The 16,873-nt window shown below is 39.7% G+C and overlaps 1 protein-coding gene and 1 long non-coding RNA gene across 2 annotated transcripts in view; both read left to right on the top strand.

Annotated features, from left to right (window-relative positions):
- Window positions 1-16,873, top strand: part of LOC134288225 (uncharacterized) — a 226,746-nt gene that overhangs the window by 207,228 nt on the left and 2,645 nt on the right. The gene's annotated exons all lie outside the window — the stretch shown is intronic.
- On the top strand, window positions 10,752-15,960 carry LOC109420827 (cytochrome c1, heme protein, mitochondrial). The gene is made up of 5 exons (XM_019695287.3): window positions 10,752-10,904; window positions 11,375-11,419; window positions 11,499-11,780; window positions 14,955-15,248; window positions 15,331-15,960. The coding sequence occupies exons 1-5, from the start codon at window positions 10,833-10,835 to the stop codon at window positions 15,556-15,558; spliced, it is 921 nt and encodes a 306-aa protein (XP_019550832.3). The 5' UTR covers window positions 10,752-10,832; the 3' UTR covers window positions 15,559-15,960.

The following is a 16,873-nucleotide window of genomic DNA, read 5'->3' as shown; positions in this document are numbered from 1 at the left end:
CTGCGGTAGAGATGAGCGATAGGGACTTGGGTGGTGAGTTTCAGATGGTAGGGAAGAACAAGAAACGCGGACGTGCGTTGTGCAAGAAAGATAGCAGGTCAGCATCCGAAACGTCACCAGACTCGGATAAAGGGGAAGTACAGACAATTGCAAGGCAGCCTTTTGGCATTGCAATGAGCCAAGGAATCCTAACAAGGGGTAGATCTAAGAAAATTATTATTGACGGTAGTGAAAAACGGGAGAATAGCGTTTAAAGTGAAAAAGTCACAGAGTTTTTTTTTATTTGTTGTGTAACCTCTCAGGCTTCACAAGAAGCCTGTTAGTTTTTTCGAATTGTTCAATTTATTGACGAACCTCTCAGACCTCGAAAGGGGTCTGTTAGTTTTTTGGGATAGATTTCTATCAAATTTATATATTTTTTCTTAGCTGTCCATTTGAGCAAATCTGGAGTATCTCATTCGGTTCTTGGTGGGGACTTCAATTGTGTCCTCGAACGGTCAGATTGTTCGGGAGTTTTTAACGACTCAGCTGGTCTCAGACGCTTGGTGGAATCCTTTCAATGGAAAGACGTTACGAAAGAATTGAAGAAAAATCAATTTACATTTTTTAGATCTGGATCAGCATCTCGGTTAGATCGTTTTTATGGTCCTACTGAATTTGTCGCATCAGTTCTTGATGCGGAAACATTATCAGTTCCATTTTCTGATCATTGCGCGGTTATATTGAAAGTTAAGGTGGACTCAAACAATCTCCCTACAAAAGGTAGGGGTTATTGGAAAATAAACTCTGCAATTTTGAACGACAACAGTGTTTTAGATAATTTTGCCGGTAAATATAATTCTTGGAAAGCCTTTTCGTCGTATTGCGCTAGTAGAGATAATTGGTGGAATTGTGTATTCAAAAATAAAACGAAACAATTCTTTAAATCCGAGAACTGGTCAAGAAATCAACAGGTAAGCAAGGAAAAATCATATTTTTATTCAGTTTTAAACGATTTACACAACAGACGATGTCGTGGAGAAGATGTTCTTAGGGATATGAAAATTGTCAAGTCAAGGTTAATGGAGATAGAAAACGAGAGAATGAAATATTTTTGCAGTACAGTTCCAGACTACTCAATGGCTCAAAAGGAAAACATAAGCATTTTCCAAGTTTCTTCCCAAATACAAAGATACTCTAAAGCAGGAAATATAAGGCTTGTGGATAGGAATGTGATCACAGGTGATGTAGTTAGATTAAAACAGATTATTTTTGATTATTTTTCAACGCAGTTCGAAACAGAAAACATTGTCAATACACCCCTTAACTTAGAAGATGACCCCTTAAACCATGTTAGGAAAAGTTTAACAGCTGAGCAGCAAAGGCTTTTGATTCGACCCATAACAGAAGAGGAAATATTCAATACACTAAAATCATGTAAGAAAAAGAAAAGTCCAGGACCAGACGGGTTGAACTATGAATTTTATATAAAAAATTTCGAAATCGTTAAAGAAGAATTGATTAAAATATTCAATGATTATCTTGTTGGAGCTGAACGCCCTCCCAGAGAGTTTTCAGCCGGTGTAATCACTCTTATTCACAAAAGAGGCAGTAAACATCATTTAGAAAACTACAGGCCTATTAGTCTTTTGAATTGTGACTATAAATTGTTTACCAAGATCATAGCTAATCGCATATCACCCTTCTTGGAGGATTTATTAAGTGCAGGTCAGACAGCGTGCTTACCACAGAAATCATGTACAGACAATCTTAAGGATATTCGTAGGATTCTGCTTCGCTCAAATGACACATTAAGGTTTAAAGGTGCCTTGGTTAGCGTAGATTTACAGAAAGCTTTTGACAAAGTTGATCATAATTATCTTTGGAAAGTGTTGAAAAAATTTAATTTACCGGAAATGTTGATCGAGTGTATTCAAAATTTGTACAGAAATGCATATTCAAAAATTCAATTTAATGGGTTTTTAACAAACGACATTAAAATTAATTGCTCAGTCAGGCAAGGATGCCCGCTAAGCATGTTATTATTTGTATTATACGTTGAACCACTTCTTTGTAAAATTAACAATAGCATTTCAGGTGTCCTTATCTACGCGATAAGTTCATCAAAACAATTGCTTATGCAGATGACATAAATATTTTTATCAAAAACGATGAAGAGTTCGATTTGCTTATACAAATTTTACACTCCTTCGAATCGTTTGGGAAAATTAAAGTAAATGTTGATAAATCCGCGTACATGAGATTTAACAAATGCGTTTTAGGCCCACAACAGATTCCAGAGGTAAATTGCCTTAAAATATTAGGAGTTCAGTTTTCATCTAAAGTAGCCAGCGTTATCAATAATAATTATGATAGGATAATACAAAATGTGAAGCGAATATTGCAGGTACACAGTATTCGAAACCTAAATTTATGGGAAAAAAGTTGGTTTATCAATGCCTTTGTGTTGTCTAAATTTTGGTACTTAGCGCAGGTGTTTCCGCCCACAAAAAGGCACATTGCAGAAATTAAGTCCTGTATCGGAAAATTTTTCTGGTCAGGTTTTATATTTAAAACCAACAGAGAACAACTTTACTTAGACTATGACCAGGGTGGACTACGGCTAGTAGATCCAGAATCAAAAACAAGAGCTCTGTTTATTAAAAATGCATTAGACTGGGGAATACCCAATTCATCCGAAGAATACATCATTAAAAAATTGAAAACACAAAATTTACCACTCGCGTTTAAAGAATTGATAGTTGAAACAAAAAAGATAAAAGAAATGTCTGATATACAGTAGACGTTCGGTCGGTGCAAATGGTTTAACTGCAATGCTTTTTAACTGCAAGTCCGGTAAGTGCAACAAATTTGCAGTTATCGCACCGCCAAACGTCAAAATGGTGCGCCATGTTAGCCCTAATGAACAGTCGAATGAATTTTTCGTTCATTTTACGTCAATTAATGGCTTGTTGACACTGTCAGGCGTTGCAGTTATCGAATTTTCGTTCGCTAAGTGAAACGTAAACATGTTGCAGTTATCGAACGTCTACTGTAAGTACTACAGCTTCAATTTACAGATACTACATTTCACAGAAAAACATTATTCCAGCAGTAAGATTTGATTACCCTACCATTCAATGGGGCATTGTTTGGAAAAACCTTAACTATAATTTCATTTGCTCTGAAGACAAATCTACATGCTTTGCATTTTGGAATAATATAATATCCAACAAGGAGAAACTCGTGGCATACAATATTGGAAGGATTGATAATAGCGTCTGTGACCAGTGTTCTCTTTCTGATAGTAATCAACATAGATTAGAACTATGCGCTTCAGCTCAGATTATCTCAAACTGGACTAAAACCATCATATTAAAACAGTATAAAATTGTTTTATTAATAAAAAAAAAAAAAAAAAAAAAAAAAAGAATTCTTGAACGTAGCTCTCAATAACTGGAAGAGTAGTCTACAGAAATTCCTGTAGAATTTACAGGAGGAACTACTAAAGGAATTGCTGGAAAAAATATTGAAGGAATTTCCTGGAGGCATTTCTAAAGGAATTCTTGAAGAATTTCCTGGGGGAATCCGTAGAGGAATTCGTGAAAGAATTCATGGAGGAATTTGTGGAGAAATATTTTGAAAAACTCCTGGACAAATTTCTGGAAGAGTTCCACCAGGGGCTCATCAACGAACCCCAGGAGTAAACTCTGGAGGCATTCCTGGAAGAAACCCTGGAGAAATTCCTGGAAGAATTTCTGGAGGATTCTCTGAAGGCATTCCTGAAGGAATCCTTGGGAGAATGCCTGGAGGTTTCCTTGTAAGAATTCAAGGATGAATCCCCGGAGAATTATTAGAGAAACTTCTGGAAGAATCCCTAGAGGTTTTTAAGAAGAAATTCTTAAAAAAATGTAGGAATTCCTGGAAGAATTTCTAGAGGATTTCCCGAAGGAAAAATTTCTGGAAAAATATTTGCGGCTTCCTGAAGGAATGATTAAAGGAACTCCTCGAGCAAAAGAATTCCTAGAGGGATTTTTGAGGAATATCTAAAAAATCATTGATGAATCCCTGGAGGAATTCCTGGAGAAATTCCTGGCGAAATCTATGGGGGAATACCTGATGAAATTTTTCGAAGAATTCCTGGAACAGTTCCAGGAGAAGTTTTTTTTTCTGGAGAAAACCGTGGATAAGTTCTTGTAGGAATACCTAGAGGAATTCTTGGAGGAATCCATGAAGAGTTTTTAAGATGATTTTCTGGAGCAATTAATAGAGGAATTTTTATAGTTGTCCCAGGAGAAATTTCTGGAAAGATTCCTTGAAAAATTCCAGAAAAAAATACTGAAAAAATGTCTGTAGAAATCCCTGAAGAAATTTCTCGAGGAATTCCTGGAAGAGTTCCGGGAGAAATTTCTTCAGGATTTTCTGGAGAAATCCGAGCAGGAATTCATTTAGGAGTCCTTGCAGAAATTCCTGAAGGAATCTCTGTAGAAATTCCCGAAGATATTCAAGATGGAGTTACCGAAGGAATTTTTGCAGGAATAATGGACGAGTTCCTGGAGGAATTTCCGAAAGATTTTTTTGAGGAATTTTTTGCGAAACATTCCTGGAGAAATTCCTGGGTGATTTTCTTGAGGAATCTCTGGGAAAATTCCTGGAGGAATCCATGTTTGAATTCTGAAGAATTTTTTGGTGGAATAACTAGAGAAATTCCTGGATAAATTCTTTAAGAAATTTCTGGACAAATATTTAAGGCTTCCCGGAAGAATGTCTAGAGGAACTCCTCGAGGATTTTGTGAAGGTTTTTTTTTTGAGTAATTTCTGAAGAAACTCATGGATGGACTCCTGGATGAATTCCCGACGAAATTCCTGGAGGAATCCATGGAGAAATCCCTAAAGGAATTCCTAGAGAAATTCCCAGAAAAGATCCGGGAAAAATCCCTGCTGTAATCCAAGGAGGGATTCCTGAAGGAATCTGTGAAGGAATTCAAGGATGAATCCCTGGAGAATTCCTAAAAAAAATCTGGAAGAATCCTTAAAGATTTTCTGGAGAAATTCCTGAAAAAATTAAGTAATTCCTGGAAAAAAATCTGGAGGATTTCCTGAAGGAATTCTTTGAAAAATTTCTGGAACAGTTTCTGGAGAAGTTTTTTTCTGGAGAAATCCGTGGATGGACTCTTGGAGGAATACCTAGAGGAATTCTTGGGGGTATCCATGAAGATTTTTTTAGATAATTTTCTGGAGCAAAAACTAAAGAAATTGTTATAGTTGTTCCAGGAGATTCCTGGAAAAATTCCAGAAAAAAAAATCCTGAAAAAAATCTGTAGAAATCCCTGAAAAAATTTCACGAGGAATTCCAGGAAGAGTTCCGGGACAAATTTCTTCAGGCTTTTCCGGAGAAATCCGAGCAGGAATTCCTTAAGGTATCCTTGCAGAAATTCTGGAGGAATCCCTGTAGAAATTCAAGATGGAATTACTGAAGAAATTTTTGAAGGAATGAATGGAGGAATTTCTGGAGGAATTCCCGAAAGAATTCTTGGAGGTATTTTTTGCGAAACCTTCTTGTGGAGGAATTCCTGGAGAAATTCCTGGATGATTTTCATCAGGAATCTCTGGAGAAATTTCTGGGAGAATCCATGTTTGCATTCCGAGAGGTATTTCTGGATAAATGCCTCCAGATTTTTTCTGGAGGAATTCATTTATGAATTCTTAGAGGAATAACTAGAGAAATTCCTGGATGACTTCTTTAAGGAATTTCTGGACAAATATTTAAAGCTTCCTGAAGGAATGTCCTCGAGGACTTAATAAAGGATTTTTTTGAGAAATTTCTGAAGAAACTCATGAATGAATTCCCGAAGAAATTTCGAAGGGATCCACGAAGAAATCTCTGGAGGAATTCCTAGAGAAATTCTCGGAAAAGATCCGGAAATTTTTTTTTTAGGATTTTCTGGAGGAATTAATCGAGGAATTTCTGGAAGAATCCCTGGAGACAATATTGGAGGAATTCTGGCAGAAATTCTTAGAAAACTTTCTGTAGGAATTCCAGCAGCAATTCCTGGAGGTATTTCATGAGGATTCCATGGAAGTATCCCTGGAGGAATTCTTAGAAGAGTTCTAGGAGAAATTGATTCAGGATTATGTGGAGGATTCCTGGAAAAATCCCAGGATGAATGCCTTGAGAAATTTCTGGTGGAATCCATGGAGGGAGGAATTTCTGAAGGAATTCCTGAAAAAAATCCTGGAGAAATTCCTGGAGGAATCCATGGAGGTATCCCTGAAGCAATTCTTGGAAGGGTTCCGGGAAACATTCCTTCAAGATTCTTTGGAGGAATTCTGACAGAAATTCCTAGAGGATTTTCTGGAGTAATTCCTGAAGATATTTCTGGATGAATTTTTGAAGAAATTCATGAATAAATCGTTGAAGGAATGAATCCCTGAAGAAGTCCTTGAGAATTTCCTGTAGAATGTCCTGGAGGAATCCATGGAAGAATTGCTGGAGAAATTCCAGGAGGAATTCCTGGAAGAGTTCCGGGAGAAATTCCTCCAGGATTTTCTGGAGGAATTTGTAGAGCAATTCCTTGAAGAATCGTGGGAGGCAATATTGAAGAAATTCTGGCAGACATTCCTAAAGGACTTTTTCTAGAAGAAATTGCATGAGGAATCTCTGGAGGAATTCCTGGAGATAATTCTAAAAAAAATTCTGGAGTATTTACTGGAGGAATTATTTGGGGAAATTATGGAGAAATATATGAGGCTCCATGGAGAAATTTCTGAAGGAACTCCTCGAGAAATTTCTGAAGGAATTTCTGGATGAATTTCTGCAGGATTTTTTTAAAGTATTTCTGGAGAATTTTTTTAACGAATCCTTGCAGGAACTCCTTGAGAAACTCCTAGAAAAAGTTCTTGAAGAATTCTTTGAGGAATGCAAGGAAAAATCCCTGTAGTTCTAGTGAAAAATCCCAGAGGATTTTTTAGAGGAATCCCTGGAGGAGTTCCTGGTAGAATTTCTGGCGCTATTCCTTAAGAAATTTCTGAAACAATTTTTGCGGAGGAGTTTTTGCGGAATTTCTGAAGAAATTCATGAATGAATCCTCGGAGGAATTCCTGAAGAAATGCTTTGAGAATTTCCTGGAGGAATCCATGGGGGAATTTTTCGAGGAATTCTAGGAGGAATTCCTGGAAGAGTTCCGTTTCATTTAGGATTACCTGGAGATATGCGAGGATCAATTCTTGGAGTAATCCCTAAATGAAATATTGTAGGAATTCTGACAGTCATTCCTAAAAGAAAATTTCAGGAGAAATCTCTGGAAGAATTATTTGAGTATTAACCAGAGGAATTATTTGAGGAATTTCTGGTGAAATATATGAGGCTTCCTGGAAAATTAATGGAGGAATGCCTGAAGGAACTTCTCGAGGAATTTCTGAAGGTATATCTGGAGGAATTTCTGAAGATATTAATTATTGCATCCCTGGAGGAATTCCTGAAGAAATTTCAGGAAAAAATCCTGGAGAAATTCCAAGGGGATTCCGTGGAGGATTCCCTGGTGGAATTTCTCGCGGAATCATTCGAGGAACTCCCGTAATTCCTGGAAGAGTTTCGGGTGAAATTACTTTAGGATTTTCTGGTGGAGTCCATGGATGAATTTCGGGGAGAAATCTCTGGAGGCATCTCGGAGGAATTTCTGGAGGAATGTCTGAAGGAACTACTCTGGCAAATTCTGAACGAATACCTGGTGGAATTTTTTGAGGAATTTCTGAAGATATTTATGAATGAATTTCTGCAGGAATTCTTGGATAAATTGCTGGAAAAAATCCTGAAGAAATTCCTGAAGGAATCCGTGGAGGATTTCCTGAACAACTTCCTTGTGGAATTCCTCGAGGAATTCTTGGAAGGGTTCCGGGAGACATTCTTGGGGAATTCAGGCAGAAATTCCTAGAGGATTTTCTGGAGGAATGCCTGGAGGAACTGCTGGAGGAATTTCAGGAGTTCTTCCTCGACAAATTTCTGAAACAATTCCTGGTGGAATTTCTGGAGGTTTTTTGTGGATTTTCTGAAGAAATCCATGAAGGAATTTCTGATGAAATTGTTTGAGAATTCCCTGAAGGAATTCATAAAAAATCCTTGGAGAAATTTCTTGAGGAATACCTGGAAGAATTCCGTGAGAAATTCCTTTGGCATGTTATGGAGGCATCCGTGGAGGAAATATTGGGGGAATTATGACAGACAGACATTCAGGAGTTTTCCAAGAAAAATGTCAGGAGGGATCTCTGGAGGAATTTTAGGAGTATTTACTGGAGGAATTCCTGGGGGTTTTATTTGAAGAATTTCTGTAGAAATATATGAGGCTTCCTGGAGAAATGTCTGAAAGAACTCCTCGAGGAATTTATGAAGGAATTCCTGGGAGGAATTTCTGGAAGAAGTTTCTGAGGAATTTCTGAAGAAATTCAGTAATGAATCCCTGGAGAAATTCCTTAAGAAATTTTTGGAAAAAATCCTAAAGAAATTCCTATAGGATTGCTTGGAGGTATTCCTGGAAGAGTTTTGGAAGAAATTCCTTTAGGATTTTCTGCAAGAATTCGTGGAGGGATTCCTGAAAGAAATCACTGGTTGCATATTGGAGGAATTTCTAAAGAAATGTCTGAAGGAACCCCTCGAGGAATTTCTAAAGGAATATCTGGAGGAATTTCAGAAGAAATTCATTAGTGAATCCCTGAAAGAATTCCTGAAAAAAATCATGGAAAAAATCCTGGAGAAACTACTGGAGAAATCTGTGGAGGATTACCAGTAGAGATTCCTCGCGAAATTTTTGGAAGAGTTCCGGGAGACATTCTTTTAGGATTCTCTGGAGAAATTCTGGCTGAAATTCCTAGAGGATTTTCTGGAGAAATCCCTGGAGGAATTTCATGAGGAATTCTTGGAGGATTTTTTTAGGAATTCCTGTAGGAATTTCTGGCGTTATTTTTCGAGGAATTTCTGGAGGAATTTGTTGAGGAATTTAAGAAGGATTTTTTTTTTTAATGATTCATGGATGAATCCCTGAAGGAATTCCTGAAGAAATCCGTTGAGAATTTCCTGGATAATTTTCTGAAGGAACTCCTGGAATTCCAGGAAGCCATTCTTAGAAATTCCTTTAGGATTTTCTGGGGGATTCCGTGGGGCAACTCCTAGAGGAATCCCTGGAGGAAATATTGGGGGCAGACATTTCTAGTGGATTTTTCCTAGAAGAAATTTCAGGCGGAATTCCTGGAGGTAATTTTGGAAGAATTCCTGGAGTATTTACTGATGGAATTCCTGGAGGAATTATCTGAGGAATTTCTGGAGAAATATATGAGACTTCCTGGAAGAATTTCTGAAGGAATTATTGGAATATTTTTTGAGGGAATTCCTGGAGGAACTCATGCACGAATCTTTGGAGAAATCCTGGAGGAATCTCTGTAGATTGCAATAAGGATTCCGATCAAAATGTTCTATCTAGGAGTTCTGACATTCTCCTTGCATCATTAATTGTCTAGGATCAAAATTCTTTCACAACGACAATATTTTTTTTCCTATAATTGATAATTTTCTAGATATTCTCCATTGTATTTGATACGTTTATAAAATTTTATAAGGGTCGAGATAATGACTTCATGTTTAAGTTTCGTATTGCCTTGAAATCATTACCATCCAGGTTACCATCCGAAGCCTTCTCTAGAATCCCAATATGAAGTACTTGGTGATGTTGGCACCACAACATGTTGGGAATTGATATTGCGTGTAACACCATCATTCTAAATATGTTGCACCATGATCATACATATATTTCACCATTATTATAGTGCCCCCCCTAAGCAAGAACCCTGCGCACGCTAGTGAAACACTTGCTTCAACTGCAATGCATTCAAGAGCATGCAAGTGTTTCGTTCGAGTCGTTTGCTGAGTCTAAACACATCATTCGTTTCGAATGAATATATTTGAGGAGTTGGCAAGTGAAACGCTCGTTTCAGTTGAACCATGTAAACCAGGCAATAAGGGCGTGGCAAACTAGATGTTAGTCTCACGAACAGTCGCGACATTGGGCTTCTGTGGCTAGTTATTCTAATGATTTTAACCATGACGACATAATATCCTCGTTAGAGGTGTGTCGCCCCCCTCTCGGCTGTTTTCCATATTTACCAATCTTGGGTTTTTCTGGACGTCGATCGTCGCTACCTTCACAGTGATATTCATACACGCTAACCCTCAACTACCCAGATTGATGTCAAAGCGACCCAGATTGAGCAAAACTGCAGTTACTCTAATCTGGGTAAAGGCACCTTTACTCAAATCTGGGTTACCGATGTTGGTGGCAAAATCTGGGTAACCGGTACCCAGCTCCTCCGGGACCTTGATTTTGTTAATTTATTTCCAATTTAGATTTTTAATAGAAAGCTCCCAAGTCCCATGTGCTTTTCACTTACCTGATGCAGGAAAACAGTTCCCTGGAAGAATCCCACTGTTTTCCCGTCATTTATCCTCATATTTTTCGTGGAAACATCCATAATTGTCAGCGTTCGACTGACCGCTGCCATATTCTCAAGCCGGAAAATGACAAAGTGCCGATTACCCAGATCTTTACCCAGATCCAACCAATCTGGGGTTTCGGGTTACCCGGATTTTGACAAGTGCTAATAACATGGAAATCCGGGTAGAATCGACCCAGGCGATGGGTAGTTTCAGGTTAGCGTGTACAGAATTTCACAGCAACCGTTTTTGACAGTACTCAAACGTCAAGGAGTGGACGTCAAACAAGCAAAAAGAGTGCAAAAAAGACGACGACGACAACGACCATCAGCGAGAGGCAGAGATCCTTCACTTTTCCCCATCGCAGTCCATCATGGCGGCTTTCGTAGGAAGAATTTGTGGATCCGGCTTATTAAATTCGAAAAATGGAGTTACCTTGCAGAAGGTCTGTATCCGAACTTTGCTGATACGGTTCCCGAGCGCAACGACATCGAGTGAAGAGCGACGTGGGTGTTTTACGGAGTGTTCTGCCGAGTGCCAGTGGCGAAGACCCTTCGGGTTGTGTAATCAGACAGTGAGCACAGCAGTGAACACGGGTAAAAATTAGCGAGGAAAATTTTCGTCAGGCTGGAATCAGCTGTGAGGATGCGGCGATTGCTAGTTGGGACCTGTGACTGGTCTCTTTGTGGAAGGATGTGTCGAGTTAGGAAAACGGTCCCCATGTAATGTTGCGGTTTGGATCAAAACAAGGGACACTCAAGCTGAGGAAATTCTGTTTTTCTTACTGGGGTTATGTAACAGAGGGAAAGATTGACTTTGGCATCGCTCACAGACATCATTAGGCTCACCTCGCCCTTCACTCGGTTTCTTGCGTGAGTTTCGATTTGATAACTAAACCGGAGGGCTTTCTTGCAGGTACAACAATTCTCAACGAGCCGACCCTGGACGAGAAGTCAAAAGGTAAGCCAAAGCATACTGTGATTTGATTACTTGGTATTGTAAATGAAGGTAAACAATTCCTTTTTTTCGACTTCCGCAGCTAGCCACGGCCGCTGGTATTGCCGTAGGAGGTGCCGGTGCCCTGCTGTACGCCCTCGAACAGTCGGTGTCCGCTTCCGGAACTGAGGTACACCCTCCGGAGCTGCCATGGAGCCACAAGGGTGTGTTCAACTCCCTGGACCACGCTTCGGTCCGACGTGGCTACGAGGTGTACAAGCAAGTTTGCGCTGCCTGCCATTCGATGCGATTCATCGCCTACCGTAATTTGGTCGGCGTGTCGCACACCGAAGCGGAAGCCAAGGCCGAAGCTGCCGAAATTATGGTGAGTTGATGGGGGTGGTTTAACCCTTATGTAGCTGATAGGGTTGCCGGGTACCCAGCACCGTTTACAACACGCAATGTAGAAAAAAGCAAAAAGTTTGCCAGACATATAACGTGCTTTAAGGATTCCTCCTGGATCCTTTCAGTACGTACGGGGGTAAATCATCGTCACGAAAAGCACTGGCCGTTTGATAGTTCAACACTAGCGAACCTGGTGGCTGGAAGTCAAGCTTTAGCCTGCAGCGAGCATATGGAGGCAGCGTAGCACGCTTTGATGATTTTTTTTATTTTCCCATGGAATCCAATCTAGTTTTCCAAGTGACAATTTCACGACTTCCACCTCGAAACTTCACATTTGTTCGAAGACACACTCTGTTCTGTGCTTTCAGGGTTTCCTTCGAGAATTTCTTCCGTAATTCCTTCATTGATAATCAATGGTTGATTTTTTTTGCGGGTTTGCTTTTGGAATTCATTCCAGTATTCTTTAGGGATTCCTCTCGATATTCTTTTAATGATTCTTTCTGAGAATTCGCCTGGGATATTCTTTCAAGAATTTCTTCCGGGTCTACTTCAGGGACTCGTTTGGGGATTTTTTGCTGGATTCCTCCATGAATGCCTCCTATGATTCCTACATAAATTCCTCTTTTGATTCTTGCAATGATTCCTTCAGGGTTTTTTTTTAGGGGTTCTTTCAGGGATTCCTCCAGGGTTTTTTCATAGATTTCTCCCGGGATGCATTCATGGATTTATTCTGGATATTCAAAGGGACTCCTTTTGAGCTTGTTTCGGTAATTACTCCAAAGTGTGTCACAAGATTCTCGCTGAGATTTCTTCCCTGGAATTTTTCATGGATTTTTTCTTTCTTTCTCTCAGGATACCTTCATTGAGTCCTTTTGGGATCCTTCTATAAATTCTTCCCGGTTTTCCTTTATGAATTCCCCTCGAGATTCTTCCAAGGATTCAATAGATCATCTTGATTTCTCCCGGGACTCTTTTAGGAATTTCTCTTGAATTCTTTCTCCTGAATTTTCTTAAACGGTTTCTCGCAGGATTACTTCAAAGAATTCTCCCGAAAATCTATGAATAATTCTAGATTGAGTTTAAATAAGGGCGAAAGTAACATGAGAGAGTTCTCTTCATCGACTCTCTCTTCTTCAAATTAAAGTGACAAGATGCAAGTATGGTTGCACTTGGTGGGGGCTGGCTCACCAACACTTCCGGTCCGCTTTAGTGCTTTATGCATCATTGTGGCCAGGTGTTGTTCTAGTTTTTCCAACTGTATTGTAAAGCATGAGCGGTGATCCTTGGCATTCTTGTGTAAATTGGGGTACTCGGAATATTGATCGATCACCGATTATTGCAGATGCAGTGGAAAGTTTGTCTTAATACGTATCAATCGTCTCTGACAAACGAGAAAAACTGACCTCACTGATTACCTGTCTCTGAGCCAAATTTGGTATAGAGTCTTCAGACTCCGATTAATCGCTTCATGTTTGATGGAGGCTTTTAATCCAATGGGTTACATAACCGCTATCCGAATGAAGAGAGTAATGTTCCGCGTAATATATCACAAATCAAAAGAGGTGCGGTATATTACGTGGAGCGGATATACTGAATTGGGTACCAGACCAAGTCCCTGCTGGGTGGCACGAAATAGGTGAGCCATAGACAATAGAATCGTCAATGTCGTAGGGCATAGTATGTGACTATTGTCGAAACCAAAAAAACTTTTAATGCCCAACCAAATCATTAGCAATATCAATTTGCTTCAAAGGCGTTCCAGTGATAGGGTTAAGATTAGGATCAATTATTACAATACAATTTCACGTTTCAATATGTGTTTAGTAGTTTTAGAGGTAACAGCCTAATAATAAATTTTCTGTAGGTTCATAACTTGCCCTCAACGAGTTGAATGTTATATTGCCTCACAACTGTGAGCAACATTATTACTCATTAATAAAAGGTTGTATCATCAATATGGACATAGACTTGCTGAACGAAACATTTGACCAATTAACATCTTTCAGGTATAAAATAGGTAGTAGGACAAAACTTTTATTTTTAAAAATAGTTATCTATGTTCATGATAGAAGAGTAGTGTAAAGTGATACCACCCGTTCCAGATCCAGAAACGTTTCACACTGAAAGAAGGTTGGAATGACAGTGTGAACAGAAGATCCGAACTGCTAGGTGTAGGAAGAAGTATGTTTATTTCCCCTCCCCTTCCCCAACACTCTGTAGAATTTTGATACAACTTTACGTAACTGTTTTGGAGGCTTCACTTATTAACAAATTTACAACAAACACGCTATAACAGTATCTAGAGAATCGTGGAGGGTGAGAAACCTGAACTAGTAGCAGTATTCATATAGATTAACAATTATACTCTATTATTTTCAATCATTGCAACATTATACTAATATGTGCGGGCCGCCCATTTGCGGAGTTGTGCGGCCAATTATTCTCTTTCCATTCCTGAAACGACCGTTTTGAAGCAAGAAGTGTCCTAATGGCCAACACAAACGGGACTTGTCCGAAACACACAAGATAAGTACAACAATTTTATAATCAGGCACCCAACTCTTTCTACTACTTTGCTAATAGATAAATACTTCAATATGCATACTTCAATATCAATTACAGTAGACGTTCGGTCGGTGCAAATGGTTTAACTGCAATGCTTTTTAACTGCAAGTCCGGTAAGTGCAACAAATTTGCAGTTATCGCACCGCCAAACGTCAAAATGGTGCGCCATGTTAGCCCTAATGAACAGTCGAATGAATTTTTCGTTCATTTTACGTCAATTAATGGCTTGTTGACACTGTCAGGCGTTGCAGTTATCGAATTTTCGTTCGCTAAGTGAAACGTAAACATGTTGCAGTTATCGAACGTCTACTGTAGGTATATGTTTAGCTTCGGTAGCCGTGTGGATAAAACACAAGCTCAGTGATCCCGATGTTCGTCAATTTTCACGGTCAATTTTCATAAGGTATTCTTATGCCATCCATAACTTTTACTTATAGCAAAAATTCATAAGCTATTTCGATGGTTTTCGTTAGTTTTTTTTCGCTGGGTTCATGTACCACCTTCTGCCCAAGGCTTATAACCTTTAGATCTTTTTCAGATTGAAGAAAAACAACATTCCTAACATTATTTTTTTTTTTGTCAATTTCAGGTTCAAGACGGACCGGATGAGGCCGGCAACTACTTCATGCGACCGGGTAAGTTGTCCGACTACTTCCCGAGTCCGTACCCCAATGAGGAAGCGGCTCGCGCTGCCAACAACGGTGCCTACCCACCGGATCTGAGCTACATCGCCCTGGCTCGTCACGGCGGAGAGGACTACCTGTTCGCACTGCTGACTGGCTACTGCGACGCTCCGGCCGGTATCGTTCTGCGCGACGGGCAGTATTACAATCCCTACTTCCCGGGTGGTGCCATTTCGATGGCCCAGGCATTGTACAATGAGGTAAGATTGCAGGAAAGCAATTTCCATTCTACGTTTAGATGTTTGAGTTCACAACAATTCGCACTCTTGTAACCATTCACAGTCCGCGGAATACACCGACGGAACGCCGGCTTCCGCTGCCCAGCTGGCTAAGGATGTGTCCACCTTCCTGGTGTGGTCTGCCGATCCGTGCCACGACGAGCGCAAACGCATGGGCATCAAATCGCTCGGAATCATCCTGGTGCTCGGTTCGCTCGCGTACTACCTGAAGCGACACAAGTGGGCCGCCCTCAAGACCCGGAAGATTGCGTTCTATCCTAAGGAAAAGTAATTTTAAAAAGCCGTGGGAATGTAGGTACGGGTGGTCCTAGTGGTGCCGATGTGACGTATTAGGAAAGGATACACATGGAGCAGACTGGAAATTAAGCTGCAGCAACATCTATTTAACAAAAACCAAAAAAAACGCAAATATGCCGCTAATTACGATTATATTGTACAATTATATCGATATCAGCCACACTGAGACAAAATAAGTCACTACCATCAATAATTGAAACATGTAGGTACTGCGCTGAAAATGTGATCTTCAGCCAGAAAAGGGCAGTGCTAGCTAACATCCGAGGGAGGGAGAAACAACAACAACCGGAACGAAATTCTATGTAGCCACCTCGATGAGGAGAGAAGGAACGCAAATAAAACGACGTGTTGTTAGAATAAATCCGTTTTGCGTTACCATCGGTTTTATTTGTCTCTGGAAAGAAAATGTCCGATAGTTATGTACCTAACTGAATCAGGGACTCCTTTGATAACCATACAACTATACCGTAAAGCACAGAAACTGACCGGATTTCGTAAAAATCGTACTTCTGTTGAGGTCCGCTCGTCGCATTATAATTCCAGAGCAATATTGAAGAGTAGGCATGAGAGTCAGTCACCTCAGTCGCAGTCCTCGACGAGATTGAAATGATTGTCAGATTGTTTGGATACGGAACGTCGCGCATAGATATGGGCGAACGGTTCCGAAGAACTAGTTCTAAGAAGAGAATGACTGAACTGTCCTCACGGTGTGCCAAAAACCGTTATTAACAAATAAAAATGTCCACCCAAGTGGCACCCGGCATTCGAAAGGTATACTATTCTAGTATCTCCTCTAAAAATTTGAAAATCTTTCATCGAGGGCAACTTAAGTTTTTGTGATTTGAAGATTTTGAGCCATTTCTATAGGATTTTCTTATATGAGTAAATATGCACGCACGGTGTGCCTGATACCTCTATTAACAAACAAAAATGTGCTCCAAACTCACACCCGGCGTTCGAAAGATATACTATTCTAGTATTTCCTCCGAAAATTTGAAAATGTTTTATCGAGGGAAACCAAAGTTTTCACTGTTTGAAGATTTCCCTATATTTTCATAGAATTAGCTCATACTAGCTGTCCCCGGCAAACTTTGTCTTGCCTACTGCGTTTTTTGACGTTTCAAGTCACATAGCCAAGCCCAAGACCCCGTTCAAAATGTATGAAAACCCGAATTTCTGAAACTCTCAATTTTCCCATGTTTTTTGCCTCATAAACCTTCCTTGGGTGAAAACTAACAGAACAAAACTTAGACGACCCAAATCGGACCATCCGTTCTTAAGTTATGCGC

The sequence above is a fragment of the Aedes albopictus genome, chromosome 2, assembly GCF_035046485.1.
Source record: "Aedes albopictus strain Foshan chromosome 2, AalbF5, whole genome shotgun sequence".
Classification (NCBI taxonomy): Eukaryota; Metazoa; Arthropoda; class Insecta; order Diptera; family Culicidae; genus Aedes; species Aedes albopictus.
This window is presented reverse-complemented; position numbering and strand designations above follow the sequence as displayed.